Source organism: Ranitomeya imitator, chromosome 5 (genome assembly GCF_032444005.1).
Source record: "Ranitomeya imitator isolate aRanImi1 chromosome 5, aRanImi1.pri, whole genome shotgun sequence".
NCBI classification, from domain to species: domain Eukaryota; kingdom Metazoa; phylum Chordata; class Amphibia; order Anura; family Dendrobatidae; genus Ranitomeya; species Ranitomeya imitator.
In genome coordinates, this window is record NC_091286.1 from 292075317 (window position 1) to 292097698 (window position 22382).

At 43.1% G+C, this 22382-nt stretch overlaps 1 protein-coding gene across 3 annotated transcripts in view; it reads left to right on the forward strand.

Annotated features, from left to right (window-relative positions):
• AK9 (adenylate kinase 9) overlaps positions 1 to 22382 on the forward strand; it is a 234122-nt gene that overhangs the window by 203055 nt on the left and 8685 nt on the right. For all 3 annotated transcript variants that reach the window (XM_069726227.1, XM_069726228.1, XM_069726229.1), the window contains 5 exons: positions 8478 to 8698; positions 8963 to 9159; positions 11580 to 11749; positions 11984 to 12082; positions 13677 to 13779. In XM_069726227.1, coding sequence (XP_069582328.1) covers positions 8478 to 8698; positions 8963 to 9159; positions 11580 to 11749; positions 11984 to 12082; positions 13677 to 13779 — 790 coding nt within the window. The remainder of the gene's footprint in view (positions 1 to 8477; positions 8699 to 8962; positions 9160 to 11579; positions 11750 to 11983; positions 12083 to 13676; positions 13780 to 22382) is intronic.

Consider the following 22382-nt stretch of genomic DNA (forward strand, 5'->3'; position numbering starts at 1 on the left):
ATGAAATGGCATTTCTGGAACATGTTTGTTTTGTTTTTTTGTTATTCAAAACGTGCATTACTATTTTCCTTTTTTTGAAAATGACAAAATGAATTCATACTTAAAGGGATGTCACATTTGGAACTCCCCATGTGATCAGATCAGATGTTAAACCCAGCTGAAATGATATATACAGTTGTGCTCAAAAGTTTACATACCCCAGCAGAATTTTTTGCTTTCTTGGCCTTTTTTCAGAGAATATAAGTGATAACACCAAAACATTTTCTCCTCTCATGGTTAGTGGTTGGGTGAAGGATGGAACCCATATGCCCTGAAAAACAGGGACTTACCGGTCGATTCCTGACAACAATTATTTACAGCAAATTCGGCTAAGAGTAAGTGACCCAGTCATCCTGATTTTCAGATATAAACACCTGAGATATGTCTGCAGAGTCTGGTTAACCCGTTCAGTCTGCCCATTAGACTGCGGGTAAAACGCAAAGGAAAATGACAGACGGATATTCAGACGGGTGAAAAATGCCCTTCAAAATTTGGAAACAAACTGTTCTTCCCGTCAGAAACAATATCGGTCGGGATCCCATGTAATCTAACTATTTCCTTGACGAAAATTCCCTGCTGACACAAGAAGATCCGTGATAAAATCAACCGTGAGTCCAAGGTCTACTGGGAATCGCCAATAGTTGGAGAGCCCCCGATGGACGAGTATGAGAGGTCTTAGAACGCACAAAATCACTGCAGGCGGCTACATACTTCCAGACATCCTGATGAGCACCTGACCACCAAAAACACAGAGTTTGTAGATCAGTGGTGGCTTTATAACTAAGATATCCGGCCAAGACCGAATCGTGATGTTCACTAAGGAATCTACAGAAGAAAAACACCACTCAGCGTAGCAAATGCTTCCCTTGTGGGACTGGACCACTTTGAGAAGCCCGTCCTCTTCCTAGTCATATCCGTAAGAGGTTTGGCTACTAACAAAAAGTTTTTTATGAGCTTACGGTAGTTGTTGGCAAAACCTAAAACCTTTGTAATGCCTTAAAATTCTCAGGACGATCCCAATCCAATACCACCCGGATATTCGCGGGGTCCGTGCGAAAACCATTGCAGGACAACACATATCCAAGGAAAGGGATCTCCTTCACGGAGAACATACACTTCTCGGGTTTGAAATATAATTTATTGTATATAAATATATGTAAGACCTGCCTGACATGTACCTGATGTGACTCAAGATCAGGTGAATAAATTAATGTCATCCAGATAGATAACCACAAATCTGCCTATCAGGTGACTAAAGATGTCATTTATAAAGTATTGAAAGACAGCGGGCATGTTTGTCAACCCAAAAGGAATCACCAGGTTCTCATAGTGTCCCTCAGGCGTATTGAACGCTGTTTTCCACTCATCCCCCTCTTTAAAGGGAACCTGTCACCTGAATTTGGCGGGACAGGTTTGCGGTCATATGGATGGGGTTTTCGGGTATTTGATTCACTCTTTCCTTACCCGCTGGCTGCATGCTGGCCACAATATTGGGTTGAAGTTCATGCTGTGTCCTCCGAAGTACACGCCTGCACAAGGCAATCTTGCGCCTTGCGCAGCTGTGTACTTCGGAGGACACAGCATGAACTTCAACCCAATATTGCGGCCAGCATGCAGCCAGCGGGTAAGAAAAGGGTGAATCAAACACCCGAAAACCCCGCCCATATGACCGCAAACCTGTCCTGCCAAATCCAGGTGACAGGTTCCCTTTAATGCGATTATATACCCCCATGAGGTCAATTTTTGAGAACCATTTTGCTCCTACAATCTGGTTAAAGAGGTCCAGGATGAGAGGGAGCGGATAAGAATCACAGACAGTGATCGTACTGCATCTGCGGAAATCTAAGCCTGGCCGTAACCCCCATCTTTTTTCTTTACAAAAAAAAAGACCCCCGCGGCAATGGGGGATGAGGATGGTCTGATATGACCTTTAGCCAGGCTTTCCATGATGCAGTCCTTCATGGCTTGCCTTTCTGGACCAGAGATATTATATAGTGACCAGAGATATTATATAGTTTGCTTTTAGGCAGCTTGGCACCAGGAACTCGATTAATAGCGCAATCATAAGGACGATGGGGAGGAAGTTCTTGGCACCCTGCTCCGAGAACAAGTCTCCAAAATCCAACAAGTATTTCGGCACAGACTGGGTATCCACCCCGACAAGCCAGGTACCCAAACAGTGTCCTTGACAATACACACTCCACTTTTCCACTTCCTGAGTCTGCCAATGAATTACAGGATTGTGCACAGTGAGCCAAGGAAGTCCAAGAACCACAGGTGAGGGCAGACCCTCTAGCACATAAGTCTATTTCTTCAGAGTGCATGGCCCCCACCTGTAGATGTAAACCTCGGACGACTTGTGTAAAATACCCCTGTCTCAAGGGGGCCAAGTCATTGGAAATTATAAATATGGTCTGGACAGAGTGTTTGGAATAAGACCTTGGGCCTGGACGAACCTGGCACTGATCAAATTAGACCCTGCCCCACTGTCCAGAAACAAAGACACGTCCACTTTAATCTTACCCATGTGGATTTCAGCTGGAAGAATAAATTGTGCCCTACCCACAGAGGTAATAAGTACACTTGGGTTGTTAACCTCCCTGCAACCCTGGCCACCTAGTTTTCCTGCGGCTGTTTTACTATGTGGTCGAGAAGGACACATGCCCACGAAATGGCCCTTTTTTCCACAGTAGAAATTCACTCCCTTTTTTGCCAAACAGACTGGTTACCAGAGTGAGATGCCGCACCCACCTGCATGGGTTCACCAGTTGGCTTAGTACTGAACTCCCTTGACCCGGACCTCCCATACCCAGAAGTGTCTCCCTATGTCTCTGGCGAAGACGGCGATCAACCCAGATGACCAGGGACATGGCTACCTCAAGGGAGCCTGGAGTCTCATACACAGCCAACGCGTCCTTCACCTTTACTGAAAGTCCCTCACAGAACAGGCTATGGAATGCAGGGTCAGTCCACCGAGTATCCGTGGCGCACCTCCGAAACTCAGAGCAATACTTCTTCACTGGCCTGTCTTCTTGCTGAATTTGGCAAAGTGTGGACTCAGCTAAGGAGACACAATTGGGGTCATCATATATAAAGCCCAGTGCCAAAAAAAATTCCTCCACTGTCTGGGGTCCCTCTGCTTGGGTCCTCCACTGTCTGGGGTCCCTCTGCTTGGGGTCCCTCTGAAGGAGCGAGATTACTATCCTCACGCGTTGCTACTCTGAATCTGAGGAAACAGGACATAGCCTGAAGTATAGTTTACAGGCCTCCTTGAATACAGTAAACTTGTGACGCCCCTCAGAGAACCTGTCAGGCAAAGCGATCTTGGGCTCTACTATGGTTTGCCTGAGAAACGTGAATCCCACACGTCCAAGAGATGTATTACGGTGTTTCAAAGCAACCGTGTGTAAATCCCCCACCTCCAGACTGAGCTGCTGCAGTTGCCCTGTGAGAGCAATGATTGCATCCAAAATGGATCAGAAAAAATGGTTACGTTCAGAGCTAATGGCACAACACAGCTGTCGGGTGACCCAGGACCAGGGCCTCCTTCCCTGACCCAACCACAAGGGGGTGCCCTAGCTCACCTTATTCCCTGGGACACTTGTGAAAGTGAAGTTCGTGGGGCCCCCACTTTTGCCTTAGCTCCATCTGTTCTCTCCCCCCACCTAGGGAAGAGGGACACTATTGTGCACCGCAGTACACCAACCCGACAAATAAGGCTACAGAAACAAAGGGTTAACAGAAAACTCCAGGCATACAAAATATTCACTCACATATAACAGAGGAATGCTTCGAGGAGTGGAAGATGGGGAATAAACAAAAGTAGAGAAGGGAATGGAAGTGCCACACTTACAAACCACACCACAGTCACCGACTCCTCCTCCAACACTCCTTCTCATATGAACACCTCTTCCTCCTGAAGCCATGCAGCAAATGCTAGCTTTGACATGGATTTGCATCAGAGACCAGATTATAAAGGGAAACTGAGCTTAGCTGTGGGCACAGAGTTTTCCAACATGGCCGATTAACCCCTGTTCTGCCAAAAGGAAGAAGAAGTGCTTCTTCTCAATGCCGTAGTAGGAGTAATCAGACGCTGCGGTCTTCTGGTTCCACATTGTCGCGGTAACCCTGTGACACCCAGGATCTTGGGGGACCTCAATGTTTTTTTGGATTCTCTTTAGTCTGCTCCTTTTGGGCTGATCAAAGATATCTTTCTGTTCTGGCAGGGTAATTTTTTTCCTCTTAGCGATCTTTCATCATGTGATGCTCCGAATGGTGTCTCTTGCCTGTCTTTCTTTACCACAATAGAGTGCTCTTGTGTTCGACACCCTCCTTTCTCCCTAACATGTTCTCTACCTTCCACGGTAACGAGGAGATTGTGCTAGTTTATTTATCCATTTTGCATCTTATCTCCCAGAGAGGTTCTTGCACGATCTGACATAGCGAGAACTCTGCAGCTCTATCACAGCTCCATTCACATGCCTTGATGGACATCCCTGTATGTTACTTCATAGTTGGGACCGCCTCAGGGGCTACCATTGCTCACTGGCTTCGATCTGCCAATGCGGAAGATCTGGCTCAGCTAGGTTGGACCTGCCAAGGTACAACTCAATCCTCCCATTTGGTAGAAGCCTCCTGGCTTATACAACACCAGGCGTTTGTTCTCTTGTTCCATAGGGCCGCCACTCTGTCTTCAGTCCACATCTTTGCAGAGCTCTTACCTTTGCGTCGATATATGCAAGCCTTAGCAGAAGGGTATTGAAAGCTGCAGTTGCTCACTTTGTAATTTGAGTGATTGCTACTCTTCCTTTAGCATTTAATTTATTAGTTTTCCCACCCAATGACTGCTTTAGGACATCCCGTGCTTTCTGTGTCCTTCAAGTAAGCTCCCCAGAAAAAAAGGATTTTTGGTACCCATTGCTTTGGTACTTTCTGCTGACTAGCTGGGTGTCAGCCAGCTAGGTTTTGGCTGTTGGGGAAGAGTCGTCTTTTTGTTCTAAGATGTGTTTCATATCTTAGTCCAGGTGGCAGCATATTACCTGTGGGTGGGTGGGTGTCTATCTATCTGTGTGTGAATAGATAAATAATTTAACAAATATGGAACAATATGCAAATAGGCCATACACTCTTTATTTGATAGGACCAAACAGAGGTCAAATAAAAACACCAAATGGTAAACAAATCAGCTACATAAATAATACATAAATAATAATGTAATTCAGCACAAGTGCAATTGTATATTAAAAAGATCCCTAAACAATGTTTTATAAACACCTTAGCTTACTATTGGCAAAATTACCTCCCATACACATGACTGCTAGGCTGAGAGTCCATTTGTACTCTTTGGGGATAGCAGAAAGAGTCAACACCACACTCCTCTGTCAGATATTTATTTGCCTGCAGACCAAAAGTGTAGGACCAAAAAATTCAAGCAACAGATTCTTTTTTATCTGTGGTGGGAGAGTTAGGAGGCCCCCATATACATTAGATGGTGGTCTGGCCCCACTAAATTTGGAGAGTTTTGCCAAATCCTATCTAGTTAGTGTGGAGGTATTATTTACACTCATCTGCCCTACCTGGCTATCTGACTTTATTGGTTTCACTAGACACACCAGCAAAGCAATGTTCCTCCAAACTACAGCCCTGGTGTCAGCTTAAGGGATATGATGATGACACAAACCTGCATTACCTCCTTGTTCTCACTTGATATCAAAGGGTTTTTATGTAAAGCTTCTGATGTGATCTCATAGCAATTGTGATGTTGTCATATAGTTGTCTGTTAAGCTTCTGATACTAGAAATCCATGTCATGATATTAATGGGGATTTTTGAGATATCATACATAAATCTACAGGGCTGTTTAACATTCATAAATACTACACCAGATGAATAGATTCTAATTATTCTACGTAAAGCAATACTAATAAAGGGAACATTGGGAAAATCATAAAATTGATATAAACTAAGACCTAAATACATATACACGGTAATTGATGTAAAAAGTAAAAGCCTCTGTAAATGTAATAAATGGTTGTACGACAGCAGAAAAAAATCATTTAACAAATTCCCATACGTAATATGTCCATGTGTCTTACACTATTCCAGTACATGTGCCATTTCTATATTTGACGCACAATTTTGTTGCCGTTAACAAGCATACAGTCACTCCACTTAGAAGGTTCCTGGAGCTCCCTCCTGGTGTTAAACTTGTAAAAGTATATATGTGCTTTTTGCATTCGTCAATAGTGTCAATGGGAGACTAGAAGCTGCAGTACTTTGATCGTCTCTGCTACATACAGGCGATGATCAGATCGCCTGTATATAGCAGAAATGCTCACTTGCTATGAGCGCCAACCACCGGGCGGCACTCATAGCAATCCAGCTATGACAACCATAGAGGTCTCCAGTTGACCTCTGGTTGTCATGCCAACCCATCTGTGACCCGCGATCACGTGATGGGGTCACTGATGGGCGGGATTTCCGGCGCGCTTCCAGAAAGCGCGAATTAAAAGCCGCTGTCAGAGATTGACAGCTGCATTTAACTAGTTAACAGCCGTAGGTGGATCGCGATTCCTCCCGCGGGTGTTAGAGGCACATAAAATAAAGTCATCAGAAGTGGTGCACTCTATATAAGAGAAGGGTGCCTGAAGGAAAAAAGTAAACAATATAGAACGATGACCTTCGGCATCAATAAGTCACAGAGAGATTTAAGTTTCAAATGGTTTCCAATTTAATAAACAGCCGACATAGTAGGATATACAGACATCAATCCATCTAACGTTTCGGCGTAAATGCCTTTATCAAGGGTGTCTGCACAGGATATATGTCAAACGTGCTCCAGCGTTTCAGATTGAAGTGGGGGGGAACCGTGCCAAGTAGCAAAATGCAGGAGCAGTCCGTATGCTGTAGGTGAATGCCGGCATACTTCCTGACACCGTAAATAAAGGCATTTACGCCAAAATGTTGGATGGATTGATGTCTGTATATCCTACTATGTCGGCTATTTATTAAATTGAAAACAATTTGAAACTTAAATCTCTCTGTGACTTATTGAGTGCCAAAGTTTAACGTTCTATATTGTTAGAGGCACATGTCAACTGTTCAAAACTGCTGACGTGTGCTGGGAAAAATGTGGGCTCAGCGCCGGAGCCCACATCAAAGGGAGGGATTCCGACGTGGGTGTACTATTACACCCAACTTCGCAAAGGGGTTAAGCCACCCATGTACAATGGTAAATCTATAAACAATGGATGCTAGGTCACACTGGCGCTCACCACTTAGTCACTAGGTAAGAAAAGATTGTCCCCCATCTGCTGGAATCTAAACCAGAATGTGTGCCGATTCTGTGTAAATATAAGTGCAACAATAGAAACCCTTACATGGCTAACACAGCACCCTAGCTGGAAGAATCCTATGGCCGCATGAACATAAACATGGATGGTACGGCACTTACCCTAGTGGTGCTGTGTCCACGACTGGATGGTGGATTTACCGACCGCTACGTCTGGCTATGCAGCTTGTAGTTTGGGGAGCAGAGGTAGGATAGCGGAGAACACAAACAGCTGCAGCGCACCAGAGGAGCCCCGGCCGTGGCGTCCCTGGATACAGCTAAAAAATGGCCGCCAGCACCTGCTCGCGTGTGACGTCACAGAGCTACGGAGCAGCATTAGGAACTAAAAGGGTAACCAACGCGTTTCGAAGGGATGTGCCCTTCTTCATAAGGGTTTCTATTGTTGCACTTTTCAGCCACATCGTACCCCTACTTGTTTGTGTATGTATCTGGCATTTTGTGGAATTGTTTTTATTTGCCGATCACCTTTATGTTTGGCATCTCTGGCCATACCCCCTAAGCGCGGCATCAGATTCTCAGGCTATTGTTTACAATGGGAATCTGTTGGTTGAACGATAGTTTGGCCGATGGCTTTCTTTCTCATGGCACTCTCACTCAACGGCTTGGCCCAGGGCACCTGATTCTTCTGGGCAGTGGCTCATCTCATGTAAAACAAATGTAAATCCAATATGCTATGTTGGATGGATTCAGCTGATATCAGTTTAATGTGTATGGGGACTTAATAGTTCAATAATTATAGTATTTAGCTGGGATCTGTATTGGAGTTTGATGAGTTTCTCATCAATATCTTTTAGATTTGTAAAATAGATCTCATTTAGAGGACACTTGCTAGCTTAGTCATGCTGCCCGAACCACAGACATTGGCTGTGTGTCTATTGTGAGAGTCCTGTCAGTCTTGGGGAGCGAGGCAGGGAGGAGCTGGCAAAGACCTGCCTTGGACGTGTCATCCTGGCCAATTTTATGCTGGTCGTGCATGGTTCAGGTATCATGAACCAGAAGACAAGGTCCCTTTCAGTGTTAGAGGTTTATATTCTAAAGTCAAAATTCAAACGCTCATTATTACTCCTCTCTATAACTTCTTTCCACAGCAGACCATACCCTTTGCATGACAGCACCCAGATATTAATGCTGCGTAACTCCAATTATAAGCAAGAAATTAACCATTTTAAAGAGTATTATGTAACTGAACATCAAAACTGGTGTGGAGTAGATGCAATGTGCAGCAAGTGGTCGGTGTCCAACAGAATTATTCAAGAGGTCCACACAAGTATTAATAAAATACAAACCTACCTGGGAAAAATAAAAGAAGGTATGTGTTTTCTGTTGGGACATTGATGTTGTCTGTGAAACTAAGTTTGCGCATTCCTTCATCCCAACATAGAAGGTTTAGCAGCTTTGCACATATGTTAATTTGCATATTGTACATTGGCCAGTTTTGCTGGTTGTTACTGGGAAAGATGTACACACACAATTTTTATGATTTATTTTGTCATTTTTAGACCTCACGATTTCTGACAATATATTATATAAAATTTAAATGGTTTCCCTCTTGCTTTACTCGTGGATTGAGCAGGTAACGCTGCTGCTATCGCTGATTTCTGCATCACTCCTCACGAGCTGCTGTCTCGGCTGGGAGAATTTGGACAATACTGTCCTGTGAGTCTGGCACAAAGGGGGGAGCTCGTCGACTGTTCTGTAACATCATCCCTGCAGTTTGCAGCCGAGTTCCGTGGGCACTACTACAAGATGGCTTCACAAGAGGAGCTTGATGTAAGTCTCAATCCTTTTCATACATCTATTGTGGTTACATTAGTGAGATGTAATCCGAAAATTATAATCATATAACTAGTTTCTCATTAAATAGATTCAGTCAGCCCAAGCACTAAGCCGGTAATTCAGTTGTTTAGAAGAAAGAGCTGCTAGTATTATTCATGCATGCTGGAGACAAGTGAGAAAGAGTAGTGATAATGGGGCAGTAGTGTCTCAGAAGAACAATATCTCTCTAGCCATAAATGGTTGCTTAGGTTGCTTACATACATATGAAAGATAATATAATCTTAAGATGGATTCCAAGAACCAAGAATGGGACAACCTCCCTGTGCCCAAGGCACAAGTGTCAGAATGTCCCCTTGTATACTGTCCTGGTCCTTGAATTAATGGAAGCCCAGTAACATGCTGGTTTCACTATGTAGAACATGATTGTTATGTCTGTGTGTACAACATTTTTGCATGTAATGTCCACATATGTATTAGTAATAGTGATCAGCGAATATACTCGTTACTTGAGATTTCTCGAGCACGCTCGGGGGTCCTCCGAGTATTTTTTAGTGCCCGGAGATTTAGTTTCTCTTGCTGCAGCTGAATGATTTACATCTGTTAGCCAGCATAAGTACATGTGGGGGTTGCCTGGTTGCTAGTGAATCTCCACATGTTCTTATGCTGGCTAACAGATGTAAATCATTCAGCTGTGGCAAGAAAAACTAAATCTCCGGGCACTAAAAAATACTCGGAGGACCCCCGAGCGTGCTCGGGAAATCTCGAGTAACGAGTATATTCGCTCATCACTACTTAGTAACATGCAGACACGCTGTACAGTTGGTTTTAGAAGAAATTTGTAGGCAGATTATTTTTTTTTTTTTTTCATTTTTCATGGAATTATTAGTCTTGTTAATTTAATAAATTGCAACCAGCATCCAAGTAACCATTTGATCTGGTACTAGTGAGTACACAAATATATTCTTGTAAACCATTAAGCAGAAAAGAGAAAAAAAACATTAATAGCTAACAGCAGGATGTTTGCTGAAATAAAAATAACCTGTTTTCACCTGTTCAAGCCCCGTGGCTCCAGCACCAACTCTCTAGTGGTCCCCTTCGGTCTTTGTTTACTCTCTGTAGCCATGAAGTGCCCTATGCCACCAAGCCAGTGACTGGTGGTGCCATGAATGAATAGAACATCTTTTCTTTAGGGAAGTTAACAAAGACTGCTGATAGCGCTGGAGCAGTGACACTGGACAATAAAGTATTAATTATTTCATTATTTTAACAACTTTCCTGCAGCTACATATTAAGTTCTCGACAGTCTTTTTATTGTTTGCTTTTGTCTTTTTTTTTATTGTTTGAACCATATTAAATTGGTATTCTCAAGGTCTTCTTTAGGAATGCCTCACGTGTGTGTGTGTGTGTGTGTGTGTGTGTGTGTGTGTGTGTGTGTGTGTGTGTGTGTGAATCTTTGCTTTTGCAGCATTAGTGGAAGGATGGAGGACAGAAGCCAGTTGAATCCAGCAGGCTTCACACCAGTACTTGCAAGCTCTAAAGCAAAGGGCTTGTAAGCATGTGATCCTTGCCTAAGAAACAAGCCATCTTTGTCACACTGCAGGGCTGACCAGTAAGTTAGACAATGAGAACTTAACTAAACAATTAAAAATCCCTCCGTTTTTGAAACCGGGGAAGATTTTTAATTAGAAGTAAATTGAAATGTTGCTTGTTCTTAAAAGCTCTTTCCACTTTTACTCTTTTAATAACACGAGGCAACCCGTTTCACTCACCCAATCTTCTGCCCTTTAAGTTTTCAGTTTCTCTCACTTAAAGAAAAGTTGTCAAATGTAAAAAAAAATAATTGTTACCTTACCAATGTCATCGTGGGCCCCTGAATCTGCCACTATTTTTCAGTTTTCATTTTGCCTTTCCTTTGTGAAGATATACAGTACATTTTTCCTTTTGGCACCTAATATGCTATTTCCTGGTTAAGATATTTCTCCCTAGTTATAGGATAGGGAATATTGATAACTGGGGATCAACTACTGGGACCCCAATCAATGCAAAAAATGGGGCTCTAAAGATCTGACTTTGAGTGAAGCTGAGGTCAAGCGTTCCAGAGATAGCCGAGCGCTGTGCTTGGGTTTTTTCCTGCACTTCCACCATTAAGAATGAATCAAGCAGAGGTGTGCATGCTTGGCCTCCGCTCCATTCATATGGCGTTCTTCAGTGCTTCGTTCTTGGGATTGGTGGGGGTCCCAGCAGTCATTAAAATTTCCCCAATTCTATGGATAGGGGGATCATTTCTAATTGTGTTACATACCCTTGAAGTCATTTAGCATATTTTTAATCTCTGTATTGATAACAAACCTATTCTGGTGACTGGTGAGTATTTTAATACATTAACAACAACAGTATTCTTGTATGGTTCCCAGGCTTTCTTACAGTCTCCAGAGTTATATGTGCCTCCATTTGCACCATGTCCACTGCCTCCTTCTGAAATGTTACCCAGGAAGTTAACAGTGGCTGATGTGAAATCAAAGTTCCCGAAAAGTGCAGAGATGAAGGGATACTGTCCAGTTACCTATGTGGATGGGAAAAAGAGGTCAGTACTATTAACATTTTGTATTAGTAAAATATACATCAACAGAAATGACAATATTTTCAAGTAATACCAGTTATATAAATCACATACTGTATATAGCACCAGCAAAAAGTATTTCCGGAAGTGATGACATTGTGATTGACAGAGGGATATCATTTCATGGTAAATGAAAGACAATAACAGTACCAGTTATGTTACATCATATGGTGTGATCTGCTGATCTGTATTTTATAGGTATGAAGCTCTTGTCTCTGGACACATTGAAAATGCTGTGGAGTACAGAGATAAAATATATATTTTTGAAAGTGAAGAAAAGTTACAAAGATTTATGAGGTAAGTGCCAAGCTCACATATGCATTTTTTATGAAGGCAATGACACTGTAAGTGAATTCACTTGGTTTCCGTTGAAAGACAAATTTAATCTTAATAGTTAAAGAATGAATGAATAGGAGCTGAGCTGCCACTACACAATAAATGGAGCTGTGCTGTACTTTATACAGCTGAACAGTGAGGTGTCACGTGTTTGACTCCAACCATTGTAATACTGATAGCTTCTCATAAGGGTGCTTTCACACTGTGTGTTTGGCAACCATTCATTGGTTCCATACGGGATTACATCCGAACCCCTCCCCCCCGCAAAACGGGATTCGGATGTAATCACTGACGGGGCCATAGACTGTAATGGTGCCAACAGAGCGAACGTGTGATCTGAAGTTCATCATTTTCGGGCTTATACGTCTATTGGAGGAGGAGATTCAGACACAGTCTACTTAATCTGAGTGTCCGCCTCCAATAGGCGGACATGCCGAATATGATGCACAACAGAGCACACGTTCACCCTCTCAGCACCATTATAGTCTATGGCCACATCAGCGCATACGCCTGAATCACATTTTGCGGGAGGTTTGGACGTAAGCCCCAAAAAGACCAATATATAGGTGCCAAAACGCAGTGTGAAAGCACCCTTAGGAGAAGTGATCAGTATTACAATGGTGGGGGTCCAACATCTGACTTATCACTGTTCATAATACTGCTAAATTGCTTGTTGCTTTCCATTTTCCTGGCTCATACTTTAAGGCAGGGGTGGGGAACCTCCGACCCCATGGCCATTTACGGCCCTCGATGACCTTTTATCAGACAGATTCTCAGGGTCTGCATTCTTGGTGAGGGAGGTGTATTTTGATTACAACCAGCTCATTAATTTCTTCTTGTTCTGTTAGCACTGACACACAGTGTTCACTACTGAACACTAAAGGGCATGCAATGAAAAATTACGTCCTGACACCAGTACCAGACTCAGGATGTACTTTGTGGGCGGAGTTTGTACGGCCCTCGAAGGATGGTATAAATATCAAAATAGCCCTTGGAAGAAAAAAAGATTCTTCATCCCTGCTTTAAGGGAATCTGTCACCAGTTTTTGCCACCTAGTTTGAAGGCAGCATAATGTACAGATAGGGCTCTTGATCCCAGCGATGTGGGTTGCTTGTTATTTTTTATAAAATCATAAGTTTATCAGCAGGAGATTATCACTAGAAGACTAGTAAATCTGTGCCATGTAGTCCACCATATTCTTGAGCTCCTTTTAACCCCACCCCCTCCACTGATTGGCAGCTTTCTGCCATGCACATTGTACACAGAAAGCTGCCAATCAGTAGTGTGGACAGGGTTATACAGAGCTCAACGTTAAGAGAACTGGTAGATCTGCAGCTGATAAATCCGTGCAGCAAGTGGCCCAGTAAGTGATACATGGCTGGATTCAGGGTCTCTGTCACTACATTATTCTGCTTTCAGATGGTGTAGCAAAATCAAGGTGACAGATTCTTTTTAAGGCACATATATTTTCTATTTGGAAAAATGTTTATAACTAAGTAGTAATGTCATGTTTCAGTAATTCATGCCTCAAATGCAATACCTATGGTTTTTATAGACTCCCAGAAAAATATTGGAATCATAAGCTTCCTTCCAAAGTCCCTCCAAAGATGGAGCCAATAATGCTGACATCTCTTCCCTTAACTGGATACCTAGAACAGGTAAATAGCTTCTATAATGCAACTTAATATGTGTAATTGTTAGAGAGTTGCGATTATTAAAACATATTTTATATACAGCATCACCTTAAAGTGAGTGTTCGATTTAAAACCACTTTTATATAGCAAATTATCCCCTTCCCATTCTTGACAATTTTCGATTTTGAGCTTTCGTTTTTTTCCTCCCCTTTTTCCAAAATCCATAACCTTTTTATTTTTCATCAATATATCCTTAAGAGAGTTTCGTTTTGCAGAGCAAGTTATAAGTGTAAATTATAGCATTCATGCATACCATATAATGTACTGTCAAATGGAGAAAAAAATCCTAGTGTAATGAAATGGTGAAAAAAAATTGGTAAAATTTCTTTGCTATGACTTGCGTTTATTTGTGGAAAAAATGGAAAATTTTGAAAATTTCACAATTTTTAATTTTATGCCCTTAAATCAGAAAATCATATCACACAATATAGTTAACAAATAACATTTCCCACATGTCTACTTTACCGCAGCACAATTTTTGAAACACAATTTTTTTTGTTAGGAAGTTATAAGGGTTAAAAGTTAACCAGCGATTTCTCATAGGGACCACCTCACATTTGAAGTGACTTTGAGGGGGCCTACATGAAAGAAAATACCCAAAAATGACACCAACCTACAGTAAAAACTGCCCCCCTAAAGGTGCTCAAAACCACATTCAAGAAGTTTATTAACCCTTCAGGTGCTTCACAGGCATTTTTGGAATGTGGAAAGAAAAAATAAATATTTACTTTTCTTTCACAAACATTTTCCTTTAGACCTAATTTTTTTTACTTTCACAAGTGTAACAGGAGAAAATGGACAATGCATTTTGTTGTGCAATTTCTCCTGAGCATGCCGATACCCCATATGTGTGGAGGAAAACAACTGTTTGGGCACACGGCAGGGCTTGGAAGGGAAGGGGCGCCATTTGACTTTTTGAATGTAAAATATGCTGGAATAGTTAGCAGTTGCCATGTCACGTTTGGAGAGCCATTGATGTGCCTAAACAGTGGAAACCCCCCACTAGTGACACCATTTTGGAAAGTAGACCCCTTAGGGAACTTATCTAGATGTGTGGTGAGCACATTGAACCCACAGGTGCTTCACAGAAGTTTATAACTTAGAGCTGTGAAAATAAAAAAAAAAATCACATTTTTCCCAGATAAATCTTTTTTAGCTACAAATTTTGTATTTTAACAAGGGCAAAAGGAGAAAATTGACCCCAAAGTTTGTTGTGCAATTTTTCCTAAGTTCACCCATACCCCAAAGGAAGTTGAAAACTACTTTTGAGGCGCAGTGCAAAGCTCAGAAGGGAAGTAGCACCATATTACAGCGCAGATTTTGCTGCAATTGTTTGAGGGTGCCATGTTAAATTGGCAGAGCCCCTGAGGTGCCAGAACAGCAGAACCCCACATAAGTGCCCCTATTTTACAAACTAAACCTCTCAATGAATTCATCTAGGGGTGCAGTATTTATATTGACACCACAGGTGTGTCACAGACTTTTATATAATTGGGCAGTGAAGAAAAAATAAATTTACATTTTTACCACGAGAAACATTCCTTACGCTAAAAAAAAAAATTGTAAGGGGAATAAAGCTTTGAAATAGTACGAAAAAAATGAAATGAGAACTGGAAATGTACTGCTTGCCGGCTGCCATGGGTTTGCTCAAGGAATTTTACACAAAAAGTAAAAACAGAACAAAAGTTGCCATTAAAAAAAAAAAAGGAATTGGCGCAGGCCGAGCATGCTATCTGCGCAGAGATAGCCCCAAGTTTTATATTTTCACACTGGGAAATGGGTAAAAATGGCACCAGAATTTGTTACACAATTTCTGCTGAATGTAGAAATACCCCATATGTGGCTATACAGTACTACTTTGCCATACAGAGAGACTTGGGAGGGATGGAGCACTATTTGCCTCCTGGAGTGCAGATTTTCCTAGACCAGTTTGCAAATTTCATATGAAGAGTCCCTAAGTGCTAGAAAAGCAGAATCCCCCCTCAAGTGACCATATCTTGTAAATTAAAACCCTTTGGGAATTTATCTACAGATGTATTGACGATTTTGACTCCATGGGTGTTTTCCAGAAACAAGCAGTAGTGGATGTAGCTGAGGGAAAATGGCAAACTGCCGTTGTAGTGACCAATACGCTGTAGTGACCAGTACATTGCAGTCACCAGTACACAGTTAGGCAGGCTCTCATCACTACAGAAATGCCAAAATGTGGGCGCTAAATGTTGTTTAAGAACATTGGTGCTCGGAACAGAGGGAGGCATTTGGATTTGGGAGCTGAGAATTTGCTGGATTTCTTTTGGCGGGTGAGGAGCCATTTCGCTTTTCCAGAGCCTTTGTGGTACCAGTAACCTGGAAGCCCCCTATATTTCCATTAACAGATCTGAGTGGGGACTTGCGTTTTTTGTGGATTGAGTTGAAGCTTTTAATCGGGAACATTTTACACAACGTTTGGGATCACGTTTATCCGGCACTCTACCACTGAGCACTTACTTTGAGGTTTGCATCTAAATCTCTGAGTGACATGATTCAGATGAAACCCCCGAGGGATCCATTCACTATAATGAGGCAGCAGATTTACTCTGGACTCCGTCTGGCATCTGTTCAGCGGTCGGTGTCCTTTTCAGAAGTGCACAACACTGTGGCTGATGGCACTTTTATGCAATCCTAAAAAGACGGACACCGCCGGATCACAGTTCCAGTTCCTATGGCATCTACAGTGCCTCCATCTGCCTCATTATAGGAAATCTTCCATCAGAGGTTCCGTCTGAATCATGTATTTCTGAGGTTTACATGTCAATTCCGGTGTAAGCACTCAGCGCAGAGCGCAGGATAAATGTGCACCAAGCCTTACTGCAATCTTTGAGAGGCAGAATGAAAAAATCAACAGAATGTGAAGAATTGGTTTTATTTATTTTTTATGCCGTTCCTCGTGCGGTATAAGTGATTAGGTGACTTTATTCTTCGAGTCGGTGTGATTACAGCGATGCCAGATTTATATGGGGTTTTTATGTTTGGCTGCTGTCACACACTAAAAGACGCTTTTTATTGCGAAAACTAGTTTTTGCAACACAATATTTTGAGAGCTATAATTTTTCCATATTTTGGCTTACAAAGGCATGTGTGGACTTGTTCCTTCCAGGACGAGGCTGTCGTTTTTATTGGTACCATTTTTGGTCAAGGCCATCTTGGGGCCGGGGTCTCCATGGAGACCATCAGGACAACGCGATCACATTGTGTTGTCCTGATGAAAGCATGCAGGGAGCCCCCTCCCTGCGCGATGCCCCTCTATGTCACTGTCACTACTGACAGTGACATCAGAGAGGCTAAATGCCCGCGATCGGTGCTAGCACCGATCATGGGCGTTGCTGCGGGGTGTCAGATGTCATATACAGTTTACACCCGCACCAGATCTCAGCGTGAGACAGTGCGATCAATGCCCAGTGCTAGTGCAGCTGTTTGCAGGAATGCAGTTCCCACAGAGCAGTACCAGTACGGCACATGTCGGAAAGGGGTTAATCAGATAACAGTAGTGAAGAGAGCAAGCTCTGGTCATTGCTGTTACAGTCTAATGAGGGCTGTGTAAAACAGGCTGGATCTGTCAGAAATGGTGCGAGCTCAACTTCTGAGCACAATCCATACATGGGGGGGCCAGATGAAGGATGTACAGCTCATTGTCAAGGGATTCATCCAACAAGTAAGGATTGTCCATAGCAGAAAACTCCTTTTAAGGCTTCTTTCACTCATCCATATTCTACTCTGTATCTGAAGTGCCACATAACACTGAATACAATGAGTATAGCATGAGCGTGCTTTGCTGCATTGTGAGATGAAGTATCAAGTGACCAGCGAACGTGCTTGGATAAGGTGTTACCCGAGCATGCTCGTGTGCTAACAGAGTGTCGTCGGCGTGCTCGACAAATATGTCCCTGAGGCTGCATTTCTCGTGGCTGTTCAATCGCCGCAACACATGCAGGGATTTCCTGTTTGTAATCCCTGAATGCGTTGTGGCTGTGAAACAGCCACGAAACATGCAGGCACCGGGACTCAAACGTATTTTTCGAGCGCGCCGACGACACTCTGTTAGCACACGAGTATGCTCTTATAACACCATATCTGAGCATGTTTGCTCATCACTAGAAGTATCTTCTTAAAAATCATTAATAGGGGTGGTAATATTACTGATTATCTCAGGCCAATGAAAATACTTAGGTTTAAAATTAAGAAAAAAAATCACCATCATGTTTCTTTAACCCCTTAAAGGGAATCTGTCACCACTTTTTTGGGATATCAGATAAAAATATCATTCAGTTCAGTGTCACCTATGCATTATACAAGTACTTTTGATACCCCCTTGACGCCCCACCTATGATTCATAAATACCGTTTTTATTCCTCCCGCGGTGTATGTAAATATTCTTGGTCCAGTCCGGTCTGGGCTTATTGTCCGTTTCTCCCCCCATCCTGGCTTGATCTATGCATTCTTTCAGGGGAATTTCTGCGTTTGCGTATAGTTTTGGCGCATGCACATTAAAATGGCCTCTCGCGCGTGCACAGTAGCCTTTGCCCAACTGTGGGCAAACCTGAAAAACAGTATTGCGCATGCGCCGGCATACGCGATTGTGTTCTGTGGCCTGGAAGTATACTTGTGCCCATTGGACCGGACCAAGGATATTTACATACACAGCGGGAGGAATAAAAGCGGTATTTATGGATCATAGGTGGGGAGTCAAGGGGTATCAAAAGTACTTGTATAATGCATAGGTGATACTGAATTGAATGATATTTTTACCTGATATCCCAAAAAAGTGGTGACAGATTCCCTTTAATGCAAACTCCTGTACATGAGTCCTGATGTGCATTAAACGAGCCGCATCAGGACGTGCATGTTCATGATTAGGATGGAATTGACACAGGAGTTGTGCCTATGCCATCTGCACTGAGAGTTGGCTAGTGTCCTCTCACAGTGCTGTCAGCTCTACTCTACTGCCTCTCTCCCCCTCCCACTGGTTGCCTATGAGATGAAAGCTGACAACTTGGTGAGAAGACAACTGCAAATATGTTTGCAATGAGACAAGGTTCAACTCTGCTGCACTATGTTGGTTATAATCATGCACAGCTCTGCAGCGGAGCTGAGAGCACTACGAGAGGACAACTGAAAGTGTTTTTAATGAGACAAAGTTCACTTCTGCTGTACTGTGTTAGTTCTGATCTCACTGCAAAGTATCAGTCATTATATATCTTACACTGGTAACGCCCCCTTTAATTTAAAATAAGCTTTAGAGGCAGATTCTCATGCAGATCTGTGTCTGGCCCAAAGATTTATACAACTCTTTTACAGAAAAATATGGATTTCTCTGTAATAAAACATCTGATCACAGATATCAAGGTATCCTTTTAATTAACTTTCTATGACCTGCATGCCCATGTAGCGGCTTAGGAGGGTTGATCCTATGTACAGGTTACCTTTAACTCCTTCTCGACCTTTGACATACCAATACATCATGATCGTGAATCAGTTGCTGATCAATGGCCTACAGTTATGACATGGTGATCATAAGGGGCACAGAAGCTGTGCCCGCACGATCGCTGCCAGGAGCTTGGCTTAACTGATAGCTGAGCTCTAGCTGTCACAGCCAGGGGTAGTGCCCACACCGCCCCCCGGCTGTTTAACACCCTAAATGCCACAATCAATATCGATCGCAGCACTTAGGAGAGAGATGGGGCTTCCTCTCCTATGCAATCGGCACCCTTATAAATTAATCCTGGGCTGCCGTTGGTAGTCATGGCAACCGGAGGTCAAATGATGACCTCTGGGCCTGCCAGCTACAGTGGCCTGTTAGACAATGCCAGGAGCATGGTCTAAAAGGTGTTCTGTCAATGAAACACTGACAGCTATAATGCATTACAGTGCTTGTGCAACAGAGTAATAAACATCTAAGTCCCATAATGGAACTAAGTAAAAAACCTTTAAAAAATTGTAACATTTTTTAAAAATATAAAATAAATAAATAATATGAAATAAATATTATACCGATAAATATGTTATATGTTATGATCTGGTGGCCTAGGAGCAGCATGAGACGTACTCTGGAGAAGGTGGTACCTGTACTGAACGCAGACCCTGAACTTAACAACACAACTAGATGTAGCCGTGGGATGTACCTAACGCTCCCTAGACACCTCGACACAGCCTGAGAACTAAATACCCCTAAAGATAGAAACGGAAAACTATCTTGCCTCAGATAAAATCCCCAAAGGAAAGACAGCCCCCCACAAATATTGACTGTGAGAGGAGAGGGAAATGACATACGCAGACTGAAATCAGAATTTAGCAGAGGAGGCCATTCTAGCTAAATAAAAAGTCTAATACAGAGAACTATGCGTTCAGTATTAAAACACTAGAAAATATCCACCACAGAAAATACAAAACTCCACATCTGACTAAAGACATGGAGGGTATATCTGCATCTCCAGAGATACCGCTTGGCTGCAAAAAATCCTTTCACAGACAAGCTGGACAAGACAATACATGAAAATGCACAGAACTATAAGGCCCACAGCATGTGGACAGCAAAAACAAAGCCAGGACTTATCTTTGAAGAAAAGCACAGCAAACAGGAGAGACCAGAAAGGGATGTGAATCCTCCAAAAACAATGGACAACTGGCACTGACTAAAGGATCAAGCAGGACTAAATAGCTGAGTTCAAATTGCAAAAAGTGAACACACCTGATAGATGCTGCGATCCACAGACAGCAGCACTACCACTCATAACCACCGGAGGGAGCCCAAGAGCAGAATTCACAACAGTACCCCCCCTTGAGGGGTCACCGAACCCTCACCAGAGCCCCCAGGCCGATCAGGACAAGCCAAATGAAAGGCACAAACCAAATCGTCAGCATGAACATCGGAGGCAACAACCCAAGAATTATCCTCCTGGCCATAACCCTTCCATTTGACCAGATACTGAAGCTTCCGCCTCGAAAAACGAGCATCCAAAATCTTCTCAACCACATACTCCAACTCCCCATCAATCAACACCGGAGCCGGAGGATCAAGAGAGGGAACAACGGGCACCACATACTTCCGCAACAAAGATCTATGGAAAACATTATGGATGGAAAAAGAGGCTGGAAGAGCCAAACGAAAAGACACTGGATTGATAATCTCAGAAATCTTATAAGGACCAATAAGCCGAGGCTTGAACTTAGGGGAAGAAACCTTCATAGGAACATGACGGGAAGACAACCAGACCAAATCCCCAACCCGAAGCCGGGAACCAACACACCGACGACGGTTATCAAAACGCTGAGCCTCCTCCTGAGACAACACCAAATTGTCCACCACATGAGCCCAAATCTGCTGCAGCCTGTCAACCACAGAATCCACACCAGGACAATCAGAAGGCTCAACCTGCCCTGAAGAAAAACGAGGATGAAAACCAAAATTACAAAAAAAAGGCAAAACCAAGGTAGCAGAACTAGCCCGATTATTAAGGACAAACTCGGCCAATGGTAAGAAAGCCACCCAATCATCCTGATCAGCAGACACAAAGCATCTCAAATAGGTTTCCAAAGTCTGATTAGTTCGCTCGGTTTGGCCATTTGTCTGAGGATGAAATGCGGAAGAAAAAGACAAATCAATGCCCAGCTTAGCACAAAAGGCCCGCCAAAACCTAGAAACAAACTGGGAACCTCTATGAGACACAATATTCTCCGGAATGCCATGCAAAGGAACCACATGCTGAAAAAACAACGGAACCAAATCAGAAGAGGAAGGCAATTTAGGCAAAGGTACCAAATGAACCAACTTAGAAAACCGGTCACAAACCACCCAGATAACAGACATCCTCTGGGAAACCGGACGCTCTGAAATAAAATCCATAGAAATATGCGTCCAAGGTCTCTCAGGAATCGGCAAAGGCAGAAGCAACCCACTAGCGCGGGAACAGCAAGGCTTAGCCCGCGCACAAATCCCACAGGACTGCACAAAAGAACGCACATCCCGCGACAAAGAAGGCCACCAAAAGGACCTATCAACCAAATCTCCTGGTACCAAAAATCCCAGGATGGCCAGCCAACACAGAACAATGAACCTCAGAAATCACTTTACTAGTCCATCTATCAGGAACAAACAGTTTCCCCACTGGACAGCGGTCAGATTTATTAGCCTGAAATTCCTGAAAAACCCGTCGTAAATCAGGGGAGATGGCAGAAACAATAACCCCTTCCTTCAAAATGCCGACCGGCTCAAGAACCCCAGGGGAATCAGGAAAAAAACTCCTAGAGAGGGCATCCGCCTTAACATTCTTAGTACCAGGAATGTATGAGACTACAAAATCAAAACGGGAGAAAAACAGGGACCATCGAGCCTGTCTAAGATTCAGCCATTTGGCAGACTCGAGGTAAATCAGATTCTTATGATCGGTCAGGACCACAATACGGTGCTTGGCCCCCTCAAGCCAATGTCGCCACTCCTCAAATGCCCACTTCATAGCCAACAACTCCCGATTGCCGACATCATAATTGCATTCCGCAGGCGAAAACTTCCGAGAAATGAAGGCACACGGTTT